This window comes from Lepisma saccharinum, chromosome 21 (genome assembly GCF_977018435.1).
Source record: "Lepisma saccharinum chromosome 21, izLepSacc3.1, whole genome shotgun sequence".
Lineage (NCBI taxonomy): Eukaryota > Metazoa > Arthropoda > Insecta > Zygentoma > Lepismatidae > Lepisma > Lepisma saccharinum.
In genome coordinates, this window is record NC_139249.1 from 31,263,173 (window position 1) to 31,290,257 (window position 27,085).

The 27,085-nt window shown below is 37.7% G+C and overlaps 1 protein-coding gene across 3 annotated transcripts in view; it reads left to right on the plus strand.

Annotated features, from left to right (window-relative positions):
* Nucleotides 1-27,085, plus strand: part of LOC146004089 (metaxin-2-like) — a 120,752-nt gene that overhangs the window by 19,483 nt on the left and 74,184 nt on the right. For 2 of the 3 annotated variants that reach the window (XM_083142718.1, XM_083142721.1), the window contains exons 2-3: nucleotides 5,469-5,636; nucleotides 11,987-12,063. In XM_083142718.1, coding sequence (XP_082998844.1) covers nucleotides 5,469-5,636; nucleotides 11,987-12,063 — 245 coding nt within the window. Of the gene's footprint in view, nucleotides 1-3,200; nucleotides 3,437-5,468; nucleotides 5,637-11,986; nucleotides 12,064-27,085 lie in introns of those variants that run through there. The other variant, XM_083142720.1, reaches the window with a different exon arrangement.

Consider the following 27,085-nt stretch of genomic DNA (forward strand, 5'->3'; position numbering starts at 1 on the left):
ATTGTATAATTTTCGAATTATAATTATTCAATAACATTGGTTGCGTAAAATGAAAAATATACCAAAATGTACCATCGACATGTTTCATGAAGTCTTATTGTGCGCTTAAGTACTTGCAGGTTGTCAAGTTCATATCATGCATGCTTGTAAAATATTACATCGGAACAGCCCGACCCTGTGGCCGAGTGGTTAGCACATCGCGCTACGACGCCAGGGGTCCCGGGTTCGAATCCCGGTCGGGTTTGATTGTTTGTGAATGTCCATTCATCAATTTCATCATTTCATCACTCATCCCCATCTTCGCAAATTAGCCAAGAGGCACAAAACGCGAAGTAAAATAAACTAAATCAATAAATCAATCAATTACATTGGAACAATTCCTGGATTCTAGAAATGTTTATTTGTATGCAAGGAAATTCTGTTACATTTCACATTGTGTCATAGAAATGTTAGTAGATTTAGCTATTCTTATTTTTTTATACGTATATGTAAGAGATAAAGCCAAATGATTTGCGTCACTAATGGAAGAAGGACACAAATTAAGAGATATTAAGAAGAGTACCCTGTATAAAATTCACATCTACTAGTAAATGCTGTTACGTGTTTTATTAATATATTTACAGTGACGTGCGGTGACGTCGGCACTTGGCGTAGCAATCAGTGGGGTACCCAAGGGGCAACCCCCTTCCTTTAGCGCCCAGTATTCCTAAAAAAAGAACGTCAAGGACAAGAAAAGATTGCAAAATGAGAAATGACTACTAAGAAAGTACACGTAACTCCCACCCCCTTTCGAAAATCAAAAAGAAATTGAATTGACTAGTAAGTCCCAGATCCCGGGTTCGAATTCCGGCTTGACCATGGATGTTCTTTGTGTGTGTGTCTTGATCAATTTTTTCGTATCGTCTTCGCGATTAGCCAAAAGTGTCAGGAAAGAGATGCAAAATAAACTAAATCAAACAATCAATCAATGATTTGATTTTTGTTACTTAACGTCAATTTTTTGTCACTTTTGGTTAATCGCGAAGATGATACGATAAAATTAATGAAGGGACAAACACAGAGAACACCCATGCCCAGGTCTGGGACTGGACCTACAGTTTAAAGTGGGATCCGAACCACTATGTGGCTCACCGATATAGGACCACTTGCACTCCCCCACGGAGGTCGGTCGACAACGAAGACGAGGAAAGCGCTAACCATTCGGATACGTGGGTATCGGTAAAGCAAACTGCATTTTTCCTCAGTGGTAATTTTCAATTGAATTTTTGAAACACCATCTTTGTGTATGATTAACGTTTTTTTAAAAGATATTGCATTCCTTGATTTCCCTAATTTCTCCATCACAGCCCTGGCCTGTGCATGAGTGTTTCTTTGTATCCACCCTTCACCTGTTTAATTTAATCAATGTTCATCATCATGACAGAAGTTAGGATAAGTGATGGAAGAGCAATGCTAAAAGAAAAAATACAAATAATTTCCTTCCAGTGTATCTGGAGGGCACTGTGAAATCGGGAGTCCAGAGTTCTCTGTTTATGATTGTTCCTCATGACTTCTCATCAGCTATGTATCGCGATTAAATCTATACAGCTAGAAAAAGTGATGGAAGGTGGCAAGGATTGAATATTTGTGAGCGTGAGCAAATATTTGTTATTTAATCATTATATATTCCATATTTGCAAAAAAAGAAAGCATAACATTTCTGTCTGCACGTAATACGTTCCCATTTGATAAATAATAAAACTACATCCCATATTGTACATACACATTGTACAACGTGTAAAAATGTGGTGTACATACAGAGAACATAAGAACTGCAGAAAGCACATCCCCCCCCCCGAGTTCTTTAGAGGATTTACAATGGAATCAAGGGGAAACCAATCCCATATCTGTACCTATAGGAGATAGACCGGGGTACCTGAGAGCACGGGCTTTCAACCATTGCAGCCGGGGGGGGCGAGGGGGCAAGGGAGATAGAGGCAGAAATCTCCTCTTTCCCTTCCGTCGGCTGTTTATACCTGGAACTGGTGAGGCGGAGGAAAATCCAGCTAGAGTAGCCCTCCATCCTTGCCCGCAGATCGTGAAAAACAGTGTTGCATATGGACTGTGTCTTCAACAAGACAATAAATATTATGATTTGAAAATAATTAGAAATGTGAGATTGACTACCTACACTTCATTGCACGTCACTGTACATTTATATTCTTTGTGGTAGCTGACGAAAGGAGATGAGAAATGGAGAAGAAATAACGAGTCAGACTATAATTTCTGTATTCAGGGGATTGCTGGGTTCAGTGTCCTTAGAGATGAGGATTTTTGTTGTCCTTTCTTTGTGTATGTTTTCGATATTATTCCATTAAAGTATATTACACTCCCAAACTAATTGTTTATGTTTGTTGTTAGAACAAAAGGAGCAAATTAAGAATACCGGAAGTATCTTCAATTGCTTTAAAATTCGGCATACTCACTAATTTTGACCTCGTGATCACGAATCTGCAGTTAAAATTTGGCTGTCACGTCTAGAAATTGCGAAATAAGTTGAAAAAAGTGGGTCCGTGAACGGAGTAAACACCATCCATTTTTTTGCAATGATAAGCGTTTCAAAACTATATTTACGATCACCCTTAATTTTTACTATGTTTGCCAAACCTAACCTAACCTTGCGTGAATTGTTCGTGGGGTAAACATATTTTTCAACTTTACGCAAGACGCCATTTTCTCACATGCGAGAAACATGGTTTCCATGTTATTGCATAGCGGTAATTGACAAGCTTATTTCGCAATTTCTAGACGTGACCGCCAATTTTTAACTGCAGATTCGTGATTACGAGGCCAAAATTAGTGAGTATGCCGAATTTTAAAGTAATCGGAGATACTTCCGGTATTCTTAATATATACCGAACAAAAATTCTCCCTCCTCGGAAAAGATTTGGTGGTTGGGGGGGGGGGTTTCAGGACAAAAACGTTGGTAGTGGGGAATTCCCCCCGTTCCTCCCCCGGAATTTCGCACCCTGCTGTACCTTGATCCATTAGCACTCCGGCAGTTTGTTTCTTTATACAACTTCGCGGCCTTCATGCTGCTCGCTCGATTGCGCCTACATTACATTCGAAGTATGCTTTTTCCATGAACGTGATATTTGTCTTCAAAGAGGTATAGTTGTCTGCATAATCTGTTCCTTTTTGTTCCTGCGATCATTTAGTTCTTGTAATCGCGTTTTACTTTCTATCAAAATGTAGCGCATTGTATTGATTGTGTTGGACGTTGGAGAGACTTTTCGAACATAACCACTATAGAATGACATGTGAAACACGTTACCGCGTCTTTAGTCATATAATTTCCAAAAGCCAGAATAGGAATTTGAAATTTAAGTACCTTTTTGTAAAGAGGAGAGAATGCCATCCGTTCTTTTGACTGAATCAATTGCAGTGGAGATAGGTGGTAAGTATTTCACTGTTTTGTTACTTGACAAAGTAGTTCGTTGAAGTGAAATGGAAAAAGCAAAGTTCTCCCATTACTACATAGTAGGCTACCTATTTAACTTCAGATTGTATTTTCACACCCAACGAAACCAATACCAATATACAAAATGTATTTTACTTCGTATTGGTATGAGACTGTCACATACATCTTTCATACAATGAATAAATGGGAGAGTCAAGACAATACGGCACCAGTTAGATATGCCGGAGACACATTTAACTCTTTTATTTTCAAATAAAAATCATTTCTACTTACCTCATATGCATAGCGGAACATTTTTCAAGTTGGGATCAATTTTTTTTCCATGAAAAAAGCGTTATTTTTAACATTATAATTATTTATTTGTCGTTGCTAATTCGGCGGCCAAATCTTAACTCACGTTGTCTGTCGTTAGCTGGTATGCAGTATCGTCAGCTGATGTGCAGTGTTTCCAAACCTATGAACCTATAAATACCATACCAGCTATTCACAAAACGTTTTTAATCGAAAATTAGGTTAGGTTCAGTTAGGTTAGGAAAATTTAGAAAAATGAATTTAAACAAAAAAAAAAGAAAAAAACTTTTGTACACATATAGAGCCACTTTCCATCCCGTGCAATGTGTAGCTTACATATACTAGAACATTTAGGACATTCCATTTCTTCCTACACGATTCCATGTTCAATTAAAAAATCTCGTGGGTCTTCAATGTCTGGGAATATTTTCACAATGCAAACTTGACATGTCATCCTGTCAAACTACCGCGTGGTTGCTACACTGACAGGGGGTTACATAACCGAACGCACGGAACAATTGGTTCACGTAGTCGACGGCAATGGTGGCACGAGCTATCGTGCAACGGAGATGCATGAATGATGAAAAATACCCTACTTAAAGGCCAAATAAGTTGCACGATTCGAAAAAACAATTTCCCCGGCTTCAGAAAGTCCACAAGAACTCAATTCCGTAAGTACTTTCTCGTCTTTTCGGTACTATTATCGTATGAGGGAAACACCTACGAATCATATATTTCGGACTTCTTTACATTGCTAACGTAATATTTTGGAATGCGGAACATTTCTTAAGGTGAAATAATGCATTTCTAACTAAGATAATGTCTATTTCTTCTATTTATGAGTATTTACTGTTACTTGTTGTTTCGAATGTGTAACACATTATGGCCGTGAAAACATACTGGTTTAGGGGGCGTTCTGAGAGTGTTTTGTCGATTTATGCAGTGTTGCAACCTCGTTCACCAGAAAATATCTACTTTCGTGCCCGGATTTGAAATTATGCTAATACAACTATTGACGTTAGCCTCGCAAACCATTGACGTTAGCCCCACAAACCATTGACGTTAGCCCCAAAAACCATTGACTTTAGCCCCAAAAACCATTGACGTTAGCCCCAAATACCAATTTCCGTAAGGTTAGGTTAAGTTAGGTTAAGCAAGCATAGTTAAAAAAAAAATTAAAAATACTCGACACGTCATGTTCTAGTGAAAACACGGCGAGCCTGAAACACTGGTTGCATCATCTTAACACACGGAACATTGCACTCTCGTGCAGAAAGCAAATGGCGGGAGCAGAAACAGCATGTCGGACAGAGATTTTCGCAGAAAACGACACGCATTCACATTAAAATGGATGAAATCTACATTCAGGAACTTCCTCAACTCTAAAGAAAATGATTTCCGTAAGTACTTTCTCCTGTAAATGTGAGGGAATCCGTTTCCCTCATACGATAATGTTACCATCTTTTCTCCTGTAAATTTCAAGAAATGTGTTACCGGCTTATCTAATCGTTACCGACAATACCATAATTAGAAACATCATTGAGCACAGCATGATTTGTGTCCAACCAATTTTTCAACCTGTAAACAATTTTCATTCAGGTGGTATATGCACATGGAATGCATAGCCTTTATCACAGGATGATGTGATAAGTAATATGGTAACGTAAGTATATGATGGTAGAACTTAAAATTTATTTTTTGTGTTTCTCTTTTATAGCTCAGGAACCATGGCCGCAGGATGTGAAACTCTACCAGCCACATGATGTAGAGCAGATACTGTTACCTGATAATGCAAATTGTTTGGCTGTGCAGGCTTTCCTCAAGATGTGTGGGTTGGATTTCCAAATGGAAATGAGGAGCAATGCAGAAAATATGTCACCATCTGGTAATTCAGTCTTTTATATTTTGTATATAGGACATCATATACAAATAATGAGCCTACGGTAGGACATTAGTTCTAGTAAATTTTGTAACCTACATTTTAGAAAAAGTGGTCAACAGACTACATGATTTTGAGAAAGTTTGTTGGCCCAGTAAGATATGGAAATTTTGATTTCATCAGGAGTTATAGTGAAACATTCTATATGTGACTAAGTCAGGGGTGGAAAAATAGCAATTAAAGTAATATTTTTCAACTTCGTCTGCAATTTGTCAGTTTCTTAAAAAAAAAAATGTGGTTGGTGAAGCCAGTATTTTTTGTTTGTTTTTGTTTTCATTGATACAAGTTGTGATTTTTTTTCTCTTTGTTATTGAATATCAAGGGATGAAGATCCCTCTGAAAACCTAACATGTGACAAAGGTTGCTAATGAAAATAACATGATTTTGTTCACAAACAATGCACAACATATGGAAATTTTGATTTCATTAGGAGGTAGCTATAGTGAAACATACCATGTGTGAATACATATAACAAGTAATATTTTAATCCAATGGTGAAACAGTACAGTTCGGAGCTGAGAAGACTGCGAGCCTGAGGAATGCGAAACTGACCTGCCTGTTGTCGCCGTGTGCAGCCAGCTCGTCTTCCTTTCAGGGTGGCAGCGGCATAAATAAAAAAAGGCATGGTACGAAAACGCATTGCAAATGAATGGAACATATTACATAGTAACAAGTGAAAGCAATAATAATAATGGAATAAAACTTCACAAATCAAAGCAATCTGCTTCCAACGTGACTAAGAAAGTAAGGGTGTGTGCGTGCTTTTTGTGTATTTCCTAGCATCTTGTTAATGCTTCTTTCCTGGACATGGATCAATTAATTTTAACTTATGCAGGGTAGTACATTTTCTCCCTCGTTTATATTTACATTTTGGTATATTTACTTTTCCGAACGCCAGACTGCACCTCACACTGTAAGTCCCGATTCCATTATCAGATTCTCACCCTTTCCTACAGGGACTTCTGCATGTCTGGCAACACTGAAAAATTGAACACCAAGTCGAAGCTTCCCTCCCCACACTTCCTCCCCGTTCACCCCCGAACCTCACCCCGCGCTGGCAGTCTTCTCAGCTCCCAACTTGTACCTATTTTTTGGACTGTGACATGTCAAGAGTTCTTTAATCTGCACATAAATGCTTATTTATTTGGAGAAGGGGATACATAGGTACATGCCAGTGGCATATCACATTAATTCAATAATGTTATGCTATATTTTATTACTTATACCGGACCCATCCGTAATTTCTATCATACTTCTTATACTCATGAAATACGTAGTCCTGATGAAGTATCAGAGTTTAACATGTGGGGGTGACATGTTGAAATTGTTAATTGACGTGTAGAAGTTGTAAAATAAGCTTTTCAATTGCCTCAATTGTTTTCCGTATACAAGCATGGAAACCATGTTTGTTCAACGTAGCGTTCACTTGTTCAGTAATCTGCGTGATATGAGGAAGGTGGCAACTTTGAAGGTAGGAAATAGTTGTTTCTTTCGTAAGTTTTGTTTAGTAACTTTTAGTTGGGTACATATTAATAATACAGAGGATTCGTTCATATTTCGCATAGTCAATAATTTAGGACACTTTATCACGATTGTGTAGTTAAAATTTGTCGCTCAAGTGCCACGAAACTGACATTTTTTTATGGTCCCCCACAAACCATTCACGCATAGCCCCACAAACCATTCACGGTAAGGTTAGGTTAGTGAAGCATAGTTAAAATTTGGGATCGTAGTAATATCAGGAATACATAAATTTCGTTCTAAAATGTAAAATATTGCAATAAACATTGTTTTCGTGGAGAAATCCAGGGTTTCCGTTCCGATCACGGACCACTCAATTATGCTTATTTTGGAATTTCTACGCGTGACCCCCAAATTTTAACTTCACATTCGTTATTAGGAGGCCTCAATTAGCGAGTATGCGAAATATTACAAAAATCGGGGAGGGGTCCGGTATTGTAAATTTGCTCCACTTATTTACCTTACACACTCTTTTTCCCAGGCATGTCCTACATTTTGAATATCACATATTTTTTTTATTAAGAAAATGAAAACTGAAATAAACGTACATATCTGAGATGGTACTAGATGAGCAGCTCTTCCCAGTATTGGATTATCATGTTTTGCATGTTTCTCTGGGAATTAGAATAGGCCAGGTTCCCGGAAGCTACATTGCAAGAAAAAAGAACGTTGAGTGTATGAAAAAATAAAGCTAGAAACAAAACATTTTGTACAAATCCACTTCCATCCAGAATAACAGAGCTGAACTATCAGAATAATACTCCATGCCACATGGAAAGACCATAATGAGAGTAAACCCACCTACATTTTTTGAAGGCTAATCACCAGGGAATGGATTTATATGTAGCAAAAATGTGTTAAATATGTAAATAAATAGTTATTTTCACCAGAATATAGAGTTAAATGTGGACTTATTTGGGCTGCTCGACTTGGGACTCTCTTCCAACATTGCCAAAATAACGTTTGTAACAATCAGGAGAGGATGCTTGAACCCTCATTCCCTATTGTTGATAACAAACAGAAATTTCAAGTGTTTCACAATAGCATGCAACGATCCTTCGAGATCCTTACAAGGTTATACATTTTCCCTTTTTCTTGTCATTGTTGAGAATCACATTGTGTAATCTTACCTATTCTGTTATCGCTTCTGCATATGATTTCACTGCAAAGCATGGTAGACAACGAAGTTCTACTGTATCTCACTTGGGAGCGTTACTGTTGTAATAGTTCAGTGTTATCCCGTATAGATGGCACTCAGCGTTAAGCAGTGCTCTTGTAGTTCATGAAAATCCACTAGAGGTGCTGGCGCTGTGCTCAGATTTGCATATAAACAAGAACGTGGCTGCAGCCCAGTCAATCTGTGTGGGCTCTTCGGTGACTCATGGTCGAGCTCTGCTCCCACAAATAGACCAGCATAAGTAAGTACACGGGTGCTCAGGGAAGTGCCTTTTGCAGTGCGGCCTACTTGTAGATTATATATACTCCTTGTACGGTCTGCTGGTAGATTATATGCATTGTATCGGGCTCAACCTCCTACAGTGTGGCCTACATGTAGAACGAATATGCATTGTATCAGGTTACGGTTAGATTCGTGAATTGTTTTGCTGTTTGGAGACTGTCTACTAGTAGAATGAAAACAAAGGGTATCCATATTCTTCGGCCTACTAGTAGATTATACATCTCACAACAGCCGTTGTAGAACTGGCTTCATCTTTTGGCCTACTCCGGTAGAACGGAGACTATATATAGCAATATCCCTCAGCCTACCAGGTAGATTATACGAAAAATTGCTGTCACCGTTTATTAGTTTCACATTACAGGTGATTAAGCAGTTAATTAATTACTGAAGTTAGCTGAGATTAATTAATTAATTAATTAATTGAGTAAAATTAAATAAACTATAAAGATTATAAGCTTATATTAAATTCATATTGATTTGTAGTAGTATTCTTCTGTTAGTAGGAAGGCAGATTAAATGTTCCGTGAGTCGCAAACTAATGCCCTATTGCCCTCATAAGACAAATTATGATGCAACATTTAATTGATGCCCTAAGAAAATAAGGTCCCATATTTCCCCACTGGTCCTGATAAGAGGAAAAATTGAATGGTCACTGCCCTCCCTTTCCAAAAATTCAAACTGAGGAGCTTCGAACCCTATCTTCAGGGACAATGTAACGCAGTGCAGTGCAGTGAAGTTATGTAAGAAGATATAGTGAATTCGTTCTGTGTAGATATATACATTATGTGTAATAAACTTGTTAAATCTACACTAATTTTCACTGTGCATACCCAAACCCTGAGTGTACAAGATTGTCATATCTCTGGCATGTATAGGGGAAAGTCTTACAGTACCAGACAACGCTAGTTCTCGCTTCGATCGCTACAGAGCAACAGTTGCCAGGTACCAGTACGACGTGTATGTATCAATGTTCAACATAGTTTGGGCATGCCCGGTGGAGGCACATAGTGGTTCGTATCCAACTTTAAACTGTTCCAGTTCGGATTAGCCTTAGTGTGCATAAAGTGGACTTAAAACACCAAATCAATCCAATCCATAGTTTGGGCATGCAAGTCTGCACGGAGTGTCGTGGGAAAGGGAATGGCTGAAGCAGTTCGTAGGAAAAATTTGTGTCGAAAGTTATTTTCACTGTGATATTCCTCCAGTTAAGCAGGATATATTGTTTTATAGGTAAGTGTGCATATAGCCATCTAGTTCGTAATAGCTTATAAAAAATTCACGATAACATCTGCTAATAATGTAAAATTGGACGAGGTGCTATCATGTGGCGATCGTACAGTACTGGACAACGAAGAGTTCCAGTACCGGACAATAAGAAGTTCAAAACCAATCATACGGAAGGATGTTGCTGGGCTTGTTAACACCGCTTCTGTTCCATCTGCAGAATGGAACTTGCACAGTCAGCTATGTGCTGTACAGGTCTTTTTACTAGGAACCCAGAGATATTTGTTGATTTGAAAAACTCAATATGCTGACCAAGGCAGAAATTTATTTTATTTTAAAACGTAAACTATACATATCGTTTCAACCTTCTAGCAAGGTCTTCTTCAGACTCTGTACCAAGTACAAATGAAACAAGGTACCAAACAGGAAGATATGTACACACACAAAAATCACTCCCCTCTGGATTTTCTTCCCTCTGAGAACTTTACAGAGCCTAATGTGGACTATGTTTCTGTAATGCCACTGCCGAATGATCTGCCAGTTGCCACATCAACACACTCAACACAGAGCAATAGCAACTCCACAGCCTCTGAACTGGGACCCTTGTTGACTAATCTGTAAAGAAGAAAATGAAATCCTAGAATAGACTAAATGAACGAGACATGCAGGACGTTGGAAAGATGAAACGAGGAAACCCATCATGCACTTCTGAAAGGAGAGCAAAGGAGGATGAAGATTACAGAAGGAGAAGAAGACAAAACACCTGGACTTCAGTTCCAGTCAGAAAGAAACAGAATGCATCATTTGTCACGAGACATTCAATGAAGAATGGGCGCAATGCCTCTCATGTAATGCTTGGGTGCACATCCAATGTGCACACGAGGAAAGCATCTTGTACTTTACTTGTGAACATTACAAGAACATGCTAAACTGTAGGCTAATGCCTTGCCACTGCATTTAGGTTGTCAGTGGTATTTACTTTATATTTTTAACTAATCTGTAAGCTAACACATTGCCTGTCCGGTACTGTACAACAATTTTTGCTTTTCTTCAAATGTTACTATTTTTTGTTTGCAGTTTTATTTGTACTTTAGTTTCCATTTTCCCACAATGATTCCATGTTCTTATTAAAGATTATCTTGGAAGTATAATATTCATGTTTTCAAATTATATTCTGCCTACTGATTTTCTAATTATTGCCAATAAACTTAGAGTGTCCGGTACTGTAAGTCTTTCCCCTAAAGCTAGCTAGCATAATGGGTAAATCTGAATACCTGTCCCCGCAGCATGAGGAGTTGTGAATGAAACTATTTGGCATCTGGCGTGAGTTACCCCACCCAGTTATTCTGAGTGCTTAGTGAAAATACACAGTACGGTGTATCCCCTGCCCCTCCCACTATTTTCTCACCGACTTGGGGACATTTCAAGCAAAAGCAAACATTGGGGAGGTGGGGGAGGAAAATGCTTGTAATTAACGCAATTGGAGGGTATAAAAAAGGTCGTAAACTTTGTTTAACATCGCTTCGGACTTTGTCAGTTATTTGCAAGAAATTCACTCAACTCTTTCGGTCACACTGGACAATGGTTATTGCGCGAATATGGAGTATATTTTGAGAAGTGTTCTAAAATATGGAACTAATATGTAAAATATGAGCCAAAAACTAATACATGTACAAATATGGACAATAAAAACCAAATTTTTCAAGTCTACATGCCATGATGTGCAAAGATAATGGAAAATAAGATTTCAGCTTCATACTTAAATATGAATTTACATATAGATCCGTTTCTTGCTAATTACGCAAATCTTATGTTTTAAGGAATGACAGACTTGGTGGTAGCAAATTAATATACTGAGATGAAATACTCGCTTATCTGTGAAACTGTTTTTTTCCTAATAATTTTGGTACCCCCTGCTCAAGAGGTTCATGGCAATGGGAACCGGAACAAAAGACATGTTTCATTCATAATTGAGTACTTCCTTTTTGTGTACTGAAATCATATTTCTTGAAATGTTTTGTCCTCATTTGACCATTTTTGCAGTTTTATTGAATAACTCATGTTTTAAGAAATACATTTTTTTTTGTTTCAGGTCGAGTTCCATTTATAAAGTGTGGTGCTTTTGTAATATCAGAATTAGATCCAATCATTGCTTTTGTCAACAATAAGGTAAGCATACTTTCCTTCATGATACTTTGTAGGTGTTTACAGTTTGAGTATTTACTGGCAGGAATGTCAAAGAGAAATAAGCATATACAGTATATGAATGCAATCATGAGCACTGTCTAATTTTATGGTGCAACTATTGAGTAAGCATTGTTAAGCTAAAATACAATTTAGAGATTGATGATACAAAGGTAAAATGGCGATAGCGAAAAATCAGGCGAGGCCAGGCCAGCTCGGTAGCTCAGTGGTTAGAGCAATGGCATGGTATGCCAGAGTCCCGGGTTCGGGCCCTGGTCAGATTTATATATATATATATATATATATATATATATATATATATATATATATATATATATATATATTATTAATGCTATTCTCACAACTGTGTGTTTGCACTTTAAAGCATTGCTTTCTCGTGTCTTCAGGGATATGTATGAGATGAGAGCTGGTATTTTAAAGGTATAAAACGGATTTCGGATTACACCCATGCCAGGATTCGAACCCAGGAACTCTGTAGTTGTAGCTTGCTTGCTATGTTAACCACTCTGCCATGGAGGTTGGTATTTCTTATCCACCAGATCAGTTTTTCCATCCTGTTAAAGATTCAGACCTTGGCATTTCGCATGGTTCCTTGCTTGGAGACAATCCCTCGCAGCTAGAAACTGGAACATCGTGGTTGTTGATGTTCATGCAATGCCAGGTTCTTCTCTTGATGCCCAAGCCACAGGAAACTGGACCATTCCACCCAGTATGCATTTGCATACTGTACAAAACTATTATTCTGTATCGGGTGATGTATCAAATATCAGTTCTTTTCTACTTACAAGCATGGACGTCTGCAGGATATTTTCCAGGGGGCAAGGAAGGCACATTTTCCCCAATAATAGTGTTGTTCCCTCGTTAAACATTGCTTAAATTTGAATTTATCATATTCATGAGATAATTAACACATTTTTGTGGTTGATGCGCATGCTTACTAGCCCTTTGCATTACAAATGCATGAAGTTACAGTGCATTCTTTACACCGTTGGGGCAGGGGGATGTATACATCACTGCTTTTGTTCTAAATTTTTATATTAATAATAATAATAATACCATCCATGGAGAGAGACTTCTAGCTACTTGATGCACCAAATGAGGGAATATGCAGCACAACTGCATAGATATTCTCCTTTTCACTATTTTTTATGTAATACAGTAAGTGTATTGAAATATATAGTTATTATATTTTGTTATCAACTTTCACACACATCGTTCAAGAAAAAGCGTTAAAAGTAATGGGGAAAATTTAGACCCTGACATAAACCTGTTATATTTGGAATTTTTTAAAATTGTGAAACGTTCATTCTTTGGATTAATAGTAGAATATGGAAACAAACTAGTTCTGTTTTTTTACAGTTAACACTAGAACCGTGGCTGAGTCAACTGCTATTTCTTTATTTTCCCGCTTCTTTGTGTTTGAACCTGCTTGACTTTTCACAAACAAGTAATTTCACATTTCGGGGGTCAACACCTTCCCCCCCCCCCCCCCCCCCGATAAAAAATCAGATTTACCTAGAACCACGGTTGGATCACTTAAGACCCACTGCTCCCATTTTGCGATTATCAATTGAGGGATGGAAATAGCTGCATATAAAAATAATCTCTTTATGTATATTACATGTTTATATTTATTTGAAATTAAACACACACACAGTACTTTCATATGAAATATGAAGGACAACATAGAGTATTGTGTAGTTTTACAAGGTGATGTCACATAATTGAACACACACAATAGTTTTTGGTTGTGCACTTTTTGCAAATGATTTTCTTACAAGCGTGACACTTCACAAACGATTTGTTTCCTGTGCAGTTTTTCTTTACTTGACACCATGTGTGCTTAGTGTTGTGGAAGTTTGCCATCCTCGTTGCTGCATATTTCTCGGCAAGCACTTCCCCTAGTTGTAGAAGGAAGTCTCTTCGATTCAGTTTCTTCTCATTCAATGCATTGTACACAACCCATGCATTTATTCCTGCCAAATCCAACAAGTTACAGAACGTGTGAACTGGCCAGCGTCTGGGTGGTGCTTTCACGGAGTATTTGCGGGCCATCTGATCCACCACATCAACTCCATATTTGGAGTTATTATAAAATATTACTGTGTCCGGTTTCTTTTTTTTACCAGTGTCAATTTGAACATCAGGATGCATAGTGCTGAGAATGAGAACATTTTTATTGGTCTTTCCGTATCATTCTTCTTCAGCACCACTGTACTGTATAAATTATCTTTTACATTCTTTACACAAACTGGTATTTCCCTACGAGCTCTGTTCATGGTGCCAATAAGACTTGTGGCATTTGCTTTCAAAGTTTCTAAGAGAGACAAGGAGGTGAAGAAGTTGTCGCAGGTTACATTTCTTTCCTTCTTCAAATAAGGTTCCATCAACCACTTTACAACAAAAATCACCAAGGCGCTCATTATTTGGCCTAGTATCATCTTTTCCTAGGTACGAGAAAGCGTTTACTATATACTTCGATTCTTTGTCTATAGTCATCCAATATTTCTGCCCATACTTATCTGGTTTGGATGCCTTGAACTGCGTAAATCTGCAGCGGCATCTAGAAGGGAAGACCTGATCATCAATGGTTATATACACTCCATTGTGCATTTGCAATGAAATCATACCAGATTTCTGAAACCAACGCAAATTTGTCTTCTTTCAGTCTTTCCGACCTTGTGGATCTAATATCAAATCTCAAGAAACGCATTATTTCGCTGAATCTGTCACAAGACATTGTCGCCTTTATAAAAGGATTGCCCCATTACGTTGACCACAATGAGTCCAGTTCTAAGCCCCTAGCTCCTATGGCACCTTGGATGTACAGTATAGCTAAGAAAGCTTCCAACTCCTCAATGTTCAACGACCAATCTTCTGCTTCCAGTACACGATGTGCCTCTATCACGGTGCAGTTCACAATCTTGCCAGTTATCATTAGTTGCCAAGCACTGATGCAAGTCTCATTCACATTACGTTTTGCATGTGGAGTAGGTCCAACACGATCTCTGAACACATTCTGAGGTGCCCCTGACCTTGAATGACCTCATCAGAGAAAAAACAGATATGAAATACGGAATTAAAAAGCATAATTAGTTATTTTTACAGCAAATGAAAACGTACAAGACCAAATAAACACAGTGTAGATAACCTACACATGTGTCTCAGACATAAAAGTACACAGGCATGTGCAGTATTTTTCTAATGTGAGGTGCACACAAGTATAAATCACCTACTAAAAACATTGAAGTCATTTGAATGTGTATGTACCGATGTGTGGACGTGTTTTTACGTATTGTTATAGATCGACCACAAGGGAAAAACCTTGAACGAAAAGTCCCCACACAACTTTCCTTTCTTCCCTTCAGCTCGGGCCATAAGGAAGCATGGTCCACTCTCCCCCTCCCCTCGTCATGGCAGTACGGTGCACAGGAGTCCCAGGTCTGCGCAGGTTGTTTTGCTTGTGGTTCCACTATACCTTATTTGTCTCTTCGTTGTTTCGTTTTATGTTTTTGATGTCCTGATGCAAAATGTATTTATTTCTGTATTCAGAAGTTTCAAAGAAATAAATAAATTATGATGATGACAACATGGTGAAAATATTTTACTGTAAAAAGTGAGTTCTAAGTTCTGTCTGTCGGGTATACAAGTGATAACTCTTTCGGCATTTTATGTACAAAGAGTGTATTGTTGAAAATAGTGCCGAAAGCAGAAGAAAATAACAATGCGTCCCTGATAAACAATAGAAAGCATAGGATTATTTGTCAATAATTGAATAAGTTTCGGAATTGTTGATATATCTAGACAATTTTGAGCAGACAATAACTGAAAAAAAAAGGAGCACTTTCGGATAATTACAATGCAAGGGAAACAATATGAGAAAATTATGAAATTAAAAATTTCAAGTACTTAACCTGCTCTGTCGAAATTTCCTATAACTCCAACTGGCGTAGTATCGTCTTAGGATGACAAGTCAGATGGTAAGAGATGAGATTCTACGTCAGATGGAAATTCTAAGGCCTCCCCTTCAGATTCTTCTTCTGGAGTATCAAGAATATCAAGTTCAGTAGCAAGTTGTTGACGCCGGGCCATTGTCAAGTATTCACATGATATTTACACAACGATTCTGTACGACAAAACAACCTACTGCACCAAACAAAATGCAAGCAGCATTCCGATAGTGTGATTATTCAGATATGACTGAGCTGTTGCAGAACTCTGGTCACCCTCCTGCACTGCAGTCAAGGAGATGTTGCCAGATTGTGCACAAAACATGGTATTTGATGTATCTGGAGAAAAAACAGTAAATAAATCCGATGCTGCATCAAGAAAATACGTTAACACACTATTTCCAATGGTGGGTCAAATATGACCCATCCGTGGTTCTAGGGGAAGTGTTAATGTTTTCACTCTACAACAGTTTTTACTTTTCTTATTCTGTTTGAATACTAAATCGACTGAACTATATTTCTGTTATTAACAATCAAACAAGCTTTCTGCTTTCTGTTCATTTGAATGCCATACCAAAAGAAAAATGTTTTGTATAAAATTTGCATCTAATCAATATACTTATCCAACAAAGTGTAATTTAAATTGATTTCCCATTTCATAAGGTGGACCAGTGACGGCTCGTGGTCTGAACTTCTGGGTGTGCACCCAAATCGTATTAAGCAATTTTCATGCAAGAGATACAACTATGAAGTAAGAAATAAAGAAACTTACAAACATTAATAAAATTACTGTGATTTACATAAATTTCATACCTATGTTAAAACTAGATGCGTGTATTTATGCAATTGTATTTTAACTATGAAAGGATATAGTTTTCGGTGGGCACTGAAGATTTGTCTCAACTGGATAATAAACATTGATGATTCACAGGATAATTTAGCATAATCTTTAATATGCATTCTTATGACTAATATATAAAATTCCTCTGTATCAATACAATTATTTATAAAAAAACAAAAGTCTGATGGTTCTGAACAGAGTCAGTTTGAAGCAAAATTCTTACATTTCTTTCATAAGATGTCTGTACACAAAGTTCATTCTGCTTTCCTTTTTATTAGAGAATTACTTCTTCGTTAAAATTATCAATATTTCTTATGGACTGCTTTTCAATTGACAACATTGCCAAAGTACTCAGTCTTTCTTCTCCCATGACACTACGTAGAAATGTCTAGATGCGTTTTAATGTTGAAAAATGCCTTTCAGCTTCACACGTAGTCATCGGATTTGTTAGTAACACTTTCAGTAACTTGAATACCTCACTCAATGTCTTGTGTAAATTGTTCTCTATTAAGTCAAGGGCACTGGAAAAACATCTGAAGTCACTGCAAAGGTACATTACTTGCAGTTCTGTTCTAAATCTTGATTTATCAAGAAAAGGGCATGTTTCACATGTTTTATGCAAGTACTCCTCCGGAAATACACGACTGTATTCTTCAAAATGTACGAGCATGCCCCCTGCATCATCTCACCCTGGTGAAAATTTTATCTCGAGCTGCTCCTGCAAACAAGGTAGCCGATCCAAAGACCATATGCAGAGAAACAGTTGTAATCTATCTAGCAGTTCTTTATTTCTAATGATCGACTGACCAAAATAAAATCAAGAGAATAATAAATATTAAAGAAAACAACAGTACTCACTCAGTCAACACTGCCCTGCTTTGTACTTCAGAATCTCTCTTTCCCTTCCACCATATCTGTATTATTAATACAGTCGCAGCACGTATTATAGCTAACTTCCTTCCAAATATTCAACAACGTTAAATATTATGTATATGCTTTCGCTGTGTACAGTTTTCCCTTTCATCTTGAAATCACTTCGCACTATAACAGGAACGAGCTTTTGACAGTGCAACAATTTTGCAACACATGAACAAGCACACAATGAAAACAGCTGACTGGTCGACATTCCCTCCCTGCGTGTGTTGATCGACTACAGCGCCACAAGGACAGTTTATTTTGTCCAAGCTGCAGTAAAACACGCTTTTTGCTTTCGGTTGATGTCCCTCCCCCCCTCCTCCCCTTGTTGCTTGCCCCTGCAATGCTCTGAACAGGGTGGGCGAAGACGATAGAAATGTCCCTTTTCCAAAAAGAATCCCTCTATTTATGATGTGTGGGCTGCCTCTACTCCGCCACACGATCTCTAATGGAATGGGATTGCAACACTGTGTTGTGAACACAGCACCAGCAGTGTGCGTAAAGCCTATCATACTGCAAGCTACAGGCGCCAATCCTTTCTCTCACCTTGCATGCTGCAAACAGCAGCTTCTGAGTGCACTGATGTGATTGCAAAACGAGGCATATAAGGTTAGTGATGGGGCCTGGGAACGTTTGATGTTTTGAAAGAGATAGTGTTCAGTGAATAAGTATAATAAAAAATAATTACATTGCAGATTTATTTGGGGGTGCACGTGCGAATATGCTAATGGGCAGAAGCTGCTACTTAGGTGGACAAGGATTTTCCAGGTGTCCTATCCAATGCAATTTCATGTGATGTGTTAAGTTGTGATTTTTGGGTTGAAAATATTAGCTGTTACCAAACAACAGACTCACTGAAACTGTAAAGTAAGTTTTTGGTTGACCAAATTAATAAATGTTTTCCACACAAGTCATTTGGAATTAGGATAGGTGCTACACAACCATCTTTATCATTTGAAATTATTGAGATGCCGACCTTGTACGGAGGGTATCGCTTGTGTTCTAAAAATTCTACCCGCTGACTCATGTTGTGCACATTTTATCATGTGGTGCTGAAGTTTATTATCCATTAGGAAACATTTAGCCTGTTACAAAGTTACAGATTCACCCTGCATATGTGGCACTAATGTACTCTATCCCAACGGCAAGATCAAGTATGCCACTGGCAAGGTTCAAAACTGGACATTGATTTCTAGGTGCTATTTGGCACATACTGTGTAACATTAGTTATAGGTAGGGACTTTTTCAGTGTTATTTTTGCTCAAAGTTTGCATTTTGATTTTATCAAGTTTTTCTTTCAAATACACCAGAAATCATGCTTTCATTGTGTTTTTAAACTCTCGTGGTAAGGGTATAACTTTAGAAACATGATTGCTCATTTGGTGTAATTATTATCAGGGTGTCTACCAACCTGGAAATTTATTTTTTCTGGAAAAGTCCTGGAAATGTAAGGAAATTTTACTGTTATAGTGGAAAAAATCAATATTTCTGTAGCAGTGCAGTAAAAGTAGGATTTGAACGAACAAAAAAATATGACAACAGAAATTTTAAATTTGTTGAGGACAAAATACTTCATGTTTGATATATTTGGTACTGAGTATTACTACAGGGTGGCTACTCACTGGGAATTCCTTGAATTCCATGAATTATTGGCTCCAGGAATTATTCATGAATTCTGCATGAATTTTTCTCCATAGGCGTGAAAAATTGCAGCTTATATTAATCCAAGTCAATGTCCTGTCGCATGTTTTCACAATTTAGATTTTATTTTTTTTGAGGATGGAAGAGAAAGCTGCAGTGGAAGACAAAACCTAAACCTCTCAATCCCTATACTTTATTAATATTCTTTGCAGAACAATCTATCTGACAGACATAGCAAGTCATGGATGTGATGGTGCCAAGCCTAACCTTCTGGGAGCTTGGAAGCCACGAGTTCCTTTATGACCGAAATTCGACTGCATTAGCGTGCAGTTATATGTCTGTTGTTCGCTCATGCACATGTTCTTGCAGACGAAAGTGTTTTAATTTTCTTTAAAAAAAAATTGTGTAATCATCAGCATTTTGCTAATTTCTCTCTTGTAAATCTACTATAATAAGTGGTTATTGATGTTTAGCACACCACCCTACAGAGGATTATACTGGCTACAAGTCCAGTAGATCCAGAGCCTCATTGCCCTACAAGACTGGAGTAGCCAGAAATTTTACCAGTTACTATGTATAAGTGAGGTTGACTTTTGGGTGCTTTCTCAAAACGTTTACCCCCTGTTTGGCAGATATTTACCTGGAATAATATATTACTACATTTTTCTATAATTATGTATTATTTGCACTATAATTGTCAATATCTTTTGTAAAAAATAATTCTTTGTTATTCATTAGTCAATACATTTAAAGTATTACATAGAAATTCACCTCTAATTCGCAATTGATTTCCTTCCCTTTCCAATAGTCAATTACTGTTGAGTTTCTCTTCACATTATTGCCTTTACATGTGAAGTTAATATTGTAAAATTAGGTTAATTGCGATTTATAACTGGGAAAATTCTTTATTGTATTGACAATAGTAGACACCAGTCTCCTACATTAAGTGAAATTCCTTATTGTGCAGACTTTCTACCAAACAAGACACAAAGATAGCATGTCCAATATTTCCTCTAGGAAAGCTTAAAGGAAAGATACCATCTTTCCCTCTTCTTGGTAAACATCACAGTTTTGACCAACAGGGTGTGGCCTAGCAAACGCAAGTGTGAGTTATCTGTCATCAAGTGTGGCTAGGTCAGATAGCAATCGGTAGTGTCCTCAGAGACCCAAGGTCGCCACATGTGTTCACACATATCCTCCACGTGTGCATGAGATAGTGATTATCCTGATAGCTTGTCCCCTGAAGGGCAAGACAGTAGGAAATGGACTTAGGCGAAAATGGCCACTGGAATATATAGCTTGCTTGAAGGTTAGGGCAAGTATCGAGACACACCAACTAAAATGGTATAAAAACCCTCCCTTTTAGGAAACAGCATCCTGTAGTAGGGGAATTGCTGCTCAAGGATGACTGTGTTGCTTCTGCCAATACAATAAAGAATTTTGCCCGTTACATAACTCTCCACCTTAGATGGTCTTAATCTAATGTCACGCCACAAATAGCAGTCGCTAGTGTCCTCAGAGACCCAAGGTCTCCACATACACATGTGTTCATGTTCACACATTCTCTCCACGTGCATGAGATAGTGATCATCCTGATAGCTTGTCCCCTGAAGGGCAAGACAGTGGGTAATGGGCTTAGGCAACCATGGCCACTAGAAGAGAAAGGTTGTTTGAAGGTTAGAGCAAGTATCGAGAGACACTAACTAAAGAAACAGCATCCTGTACTAGGGAAATTGCTGCTCAAGGCTGACGATGCCACTTCTGCCGATACAATAAATAATTTTGCCCGTTACATAACTCCCCACCTTGTCTTAGATGGTCTCCATCTGTCAACCTTGAGCAGCAATTCCCCTAGTACAGGATGCTGTTTCACAAAAGGGAGGGTTTTTGTACAGATTCAGATTTTAAGTGTGAATCTGAATCTAGACATGCTCATGTGGGTCATACTCAAAAAAAGGGGTACAAAACATGTTCAGCAGTCATAAATATTTACGAATTTTTTCCAGTGGGAGTTAATTAGGTACTATTTACAAGATTCATAAGCTTTATTTCTTCCAGAAATAATTTTCCTTTTTTCATAATTTTACACAGAATATGTAGATTTTCCCCTCCATGGACTGTCTACATTCAAAATTTATGAATATGGATTATTTTAATGTCATTTCCTTTGTTCAAGTTAAGTTTTCATATATTGTGATTAATTTCAGTCACTTTACAACCCCCTAAGAACATATAAAAAAATATTTTAAAAGAATCTTAGGTTTTAAAATGTAAAAATATAATGTTTCAGGAAGAACTCTCCACTCCGTGGAAACTGGTAAAATAATTCCTATAAAAAAACACAGATTGCATCATTGTTCACTCCACATCAGGAAATTTGAGGGAATAGTTGCCATTGTGATTCAAGAGACCGTGCCTTTTGTGCGAGATTTTTGGTATTAAGTTCAAATGTTCCAATTTTATTCAGATCACAAGCCCTTCAAGGCGAGGAATTTTGCAAACCATTCATTAATACGATTTGAGTTCTAAACATTATGTACAGAACTCATCTGAAAATTTCTGTTTGAATAACTTGAATTTCCATGAAGTAATACAACAAAAGAAAACATTTTGTCCCCTCTGTGGACAGAGTTGTTCACGGAGGTGGAAAATTTTGTGTTTTTATCATTTGTTGAATCCCAATTAATAAAACTATTTGTAATTTTAGGCTCAGCTATCCTTTTAAAGTGAGTTTTTGTAGATTCAAATATTTTTTTTTGTTTCCTTATATCTCTTGTTTACCAAATGAATAATATATGTTATTGATAAATAAATTTGTTATTGTTATTTCTATTTAAAAAAGAAAGTGAAAGGTGCCATCCTAGTAGGCCCCTAATAACAATACTGCAATATTATGAATTACATGTAAACAATTTCTGAAAACCATGTTTGATGTAATTTATTTCTGCTCCATCTTCACTCCGTGGACAAGTCAATTTGACAAATTTTAATTTTCTGATTAACAAGGGGCAAATGATCTTGGCCAAGATTGATGTTTGATTAGGTTCCTTAAGGACAGAATATTTCATTAATTTTACAAATTTTAAACAATTTTATATTTTTATGAAATCATCATCTCGTTTCTACCCCTATTTTTGAGAAATGCCCATGTACAGTGGTGGAAAAAAGTTCTTCCCCATAAGACTTTAATGGCAGTAAATAATGCCGGAAGGGTAGGCAACACACATTGCACCATTAGGTGATCGGGTGATTCTGTCTGTCTCAAGAGCAACTCGTCTTTCGTGCAAAAGCCAACAGGCACAGGAAATGTAGGAAAGTCACGTGACTTGTCAGGTGGAATGTTTTTCGTCAGAAAATCGCCTTTTCTCAAGCCAGGTCGCAGAACCGACAAGAGCTACACGTTATATCTCCGAAAATGATTCGCCTAAAAACGTTGAACGAAACGCTAAAACAATTCTTGCCTTAATTACTGTATGTGCCGCAGTAGCACAGTGGTTAGGGCGTTTTATTACCATGCGAGAGATCTGGGTTCGATCCCCGACGGGGGATAATCGGGATTTTGTCCACCTGCTCAAGCTGCTTTGGTGCCCACCCAGCGTCGTATAAAGTGGGTACCTGGAGGAAACTCTGGGGAAGGGGGGGTAAGGCGGCCAGGGGCGTGGTGCTGATCACATCATTCCCACCTTCGGCCTGATGAAGAAAGCGTGGGGCCCTAACTCTACTAACTCCACACCCCCTATACACCTTCAAGGCTTAGTGCAAAGCTAGGACTTTGCTTTTTAATTTACTATACATCCCAATTTTGTCGTAACAAAACTTCCCAATCTCTATGTGGGCTTTCTTCCAAGTTCCGTAGGGATGTGAATAGGCTCCAATATTTCTTGACACAATTCATACATGTTATATTTCCTTATAAGAACAACAGCCGATATATTTTGTGTGCGTGTGTGTAGGGGAACGGGGTATAATCCAAACATGTGAAGTGATCCTTTTCCCACTACCCACTCCATTCTCAGAAATAAATCGCAATTCCACACACTGAAAATGAAGCACTTTCTACGTCTTAGCATGCAAATATCTACATAGTAGCAAAGTAATGTGTGGAAAGAGAAAAATTAACGATTTGTAACGGCACTCTGGAAATTTTTTAGTTTATTTTTTTTTCAATTTGAACTGACATTCATAACATTCATTAACAATCCCAATATTGACAAAAGAATGTCTTAGTCGTTCTGCTACTTTCAATTCTTCATTATCGTAGTCACCGTAACTCTCTCTCTCTCTCTCTCTCTCTCTCTCTCTCTCTCTCTCTATCTCTCTCTCTCTCTCTCTCTCTCTCTCATATCCTTCCCGATGGCGCTGTAGTAGAGGAGTCGCCTTGTAATCAAGGAGTCCCCGGTTCGATACCCGGTGGAGACACAGTGGTTAGGATCCCAATTTAAACTATAGACGCAGTCTCGATTAGCCTTTGTGTGCATAAAGTGGACTTAAAATACCAAATGAAAATAAAAATTAAAATCACCGTAACTCTCTACAAAGCCAGAGGATCCATTTTTGAAACCTGTTGAGGTTTAGATGTAGCATTGCATTTGTATCATTACTAGGGACACTGAAATTTCGCGAACGCTTTAAACGCGAAATTATTTTCAAGTTTGTATAATTTTGTTTCGAGAGAAGTGGATAGGAGTTATGACCATGTTCGGCTCCAATTTATTCACGAAGTTCTGCGAAATACAAATCAAAATGCGAAATGAAACGAAAAGTGTCGAAGTTCACGAAATAACACCGAAATTCAGTTGTCAAAACAAAAAAAACACATTAATTTATCTTCTTTCATAACATTGGACTGTTATTTTGCTCGTGAAAGTTCAACATTTCATTACAGGTGACAATGACTGCGTAAAGTAGTTTTACATCATCAGAAGCGCAATGCCGCACAGTGCAAACGGTGTCAGTGATAAGTTTTTAGCCGCTTTCTTCTCCGTTCGTTCATTTCTCCATTCCTGCAACTCAGGCTATCTCGCTCCAACGTAATGCGTAAATACGTTGATGTCATGCAGAAAATATGGAAATTAGTTTTCTGCTGTTAATGTTATGTTTTTGTAGCTAAAACGCAAATGTTTTAGTAGGACTATTTTTTTTCAGCCAAAGTTTGCGGTCCAAAAAGTTCCAATCAGAGGCCTACAGAAGATCGTGTGTAGTCTGTGTCTCCATTACGTGCCACACAAAAATACGAGTTTCAAGGATTTTCGTGTCCGTGCTTCTTGGGGGCTTACTCATAGTTTCTTTGGCGAATTACAATGCCCAAAGTTATTTCAGTATTTGAACGTGCTCGAGAGTTCAAGGCAACAAGGCTTGTACAAAATTAAATGACTGGCTCCGCGAAGATCCAGTAAAGAATTTTTTTTTGAAAATGTTAGTTTTATTCAGTATTCAAGAAATATTGTCAATGAAGACTTGTACGACATTTGCAAGAATGTGCCTATTCTAAAAACATGTTCACAATTAAATTTTTTGAGAGGGTACAAAGCTTTTCAGGATATGGTAAAGAGGGATGTGAAGGAGTCAGGTGTAACTTTGAATTGAATTAATATGCTGCTAGCACTTAAAGAAGGTAGGTGCAGACTACTTAACTTTGAATTTTATTTTCCGCTTTTCCAACGAAATGATCTTTTTTCACCGCTTTTATATACCGAAATTGTAACTTTTTAAATGCGAAATTCATTAATATTATTTACCATAAATCATTGTCCCTAATCATTACCCAACATCTTCATCGTCGCGATTATCGCAAGAGGTAAAAATGCGACACAAAATAACCCAAACAGAAGCTGGGAATCAATCTGAATATTGGTTACGTTGGATACGTGGTAGAATTGTTTTAAATATCACATCCTGTGATATAATAGGGTTTTTGATAAGAGACCATTTGTATAATACATACCATTGTGGCGAACAATAAGTAGTTTCACGTTCACTACGCTCTTTGGTTGTTTAGAAATCGTAAGGAAGAAGTTCAGTGTAGATCACAAAAGAGATTTACATATTGTTATGATATCTTTTAAACACCACGAAATCTAATTCCAATAGAATACGATACTACTCCTTACGTTCCTGTAAATGTTCACCATTAGTCTGGCGAAAAAAGATAACGAAGATTTCCGTGTTTCCTTGAGGAAAGATAAGGCCCCTGCTTGTAGCAAGCAAGCAAGCACTAACTACTTCGATCAGTGACCTTCACTGCCAGAGTGACTCACAGCAGGCCTGCGCTCGTTCCAGTGTGCGTATAAAAGAGGTATTTAATTTCGTTCCTTACAATCCACAGTTATATCAAGCTAACATTCTAATATTTTCGTAAAATATGTAGTAAACAAGTTTTATACATTATGGTCTTCCAGAGTGTTGTTGCCTGCTATTTACACGCGGGAGATGGGAGTGTTGTAAACATTTCTGAACCCAAAGGTCGAGCACGAAGGAAAAGTCGTGTAAGCATTGGAGGTAATAACAAGGTAATAGAAGTTGAAGGAAATGTTGGAATAAATTATATCAGAAATTGAGTAAAAACAGTTTCCATCACACATAGGGCTATCAGATCACTCTTCAGCGGAAAGTAGGACAAATTGTCTCAAAATGTTGGACACGATCGTATTTTCAGTAACTATAATGGGTTACTAGGACATCTTAGCATATAACGAGAATATGACACATCTTCAGTTGAAAAATTAATGTTTAAGTGAAGGGTTGAGTTCAGAATTCCTCAACTGCTAACTAATAGCACGGCTGTATGTGATTTCAACTTGTGTATGTAAGACAGAACGTTTTTCGTCGACATGGGGCCAGGAAGTGAAAACAATCCATGAATTCGGGAAGGAGAAAATTCACAATTTCGTAAATAAAGTCTGGAAGTTCTTGTTTATTAATATGTAAAAAACTACTATACACTGGGAAAAAACAGAATTGTGTGCCTTATTTCTCCAATAAGGAGAATAATTACTTGTTACTTCGAACAAATTACCGACACTTATATCGATAAAACTTCACAAAGTAAGCACTTTTATACATATATCCGGACTTTTCCGGATCTAGAAAATCGTGAAGTAATTTGTGAGCTGGGATTGTAATTGCTTTTCCGAATATCCAGTAGCAACCATGCACACTCTTTGATTTAAGCATACTTCTCCAAGGAACCACGTTATCTCAGACTCCCCTCAGATTTTCTGTTTCTCCATCTAATTTGACGTTACGTGATGCCCAAAATACGTATACGATTTCTTTCAAATTCCTTCCGGAGGCCAGACATAACTATGAAATGTAGGACACGTCCGGAAATAAGAATGATTCTTATAAGTCTTTTTATTTTCTTATTTAGCGTCGTTTTTCTTTCACCTCTTGCTAATCGCGACAACGAGGATGAGTGATATGATGAAATTGATGAAGGGGCACTCACAAAGAACACCCATACGCAGGACGGGATTCGAACCCAGGACATCAGACATCGTAGCGCACTGTGCTAACCACTCTGTCACGGACGGAATTCTTATAGCCCTAATCGTTCCTCAAGCATTTGTCCTATCTTTAACTATACACGAAACATAAAGAACAATCTAAATAAACAGGTGCCAGTTCACACTCTAACCGT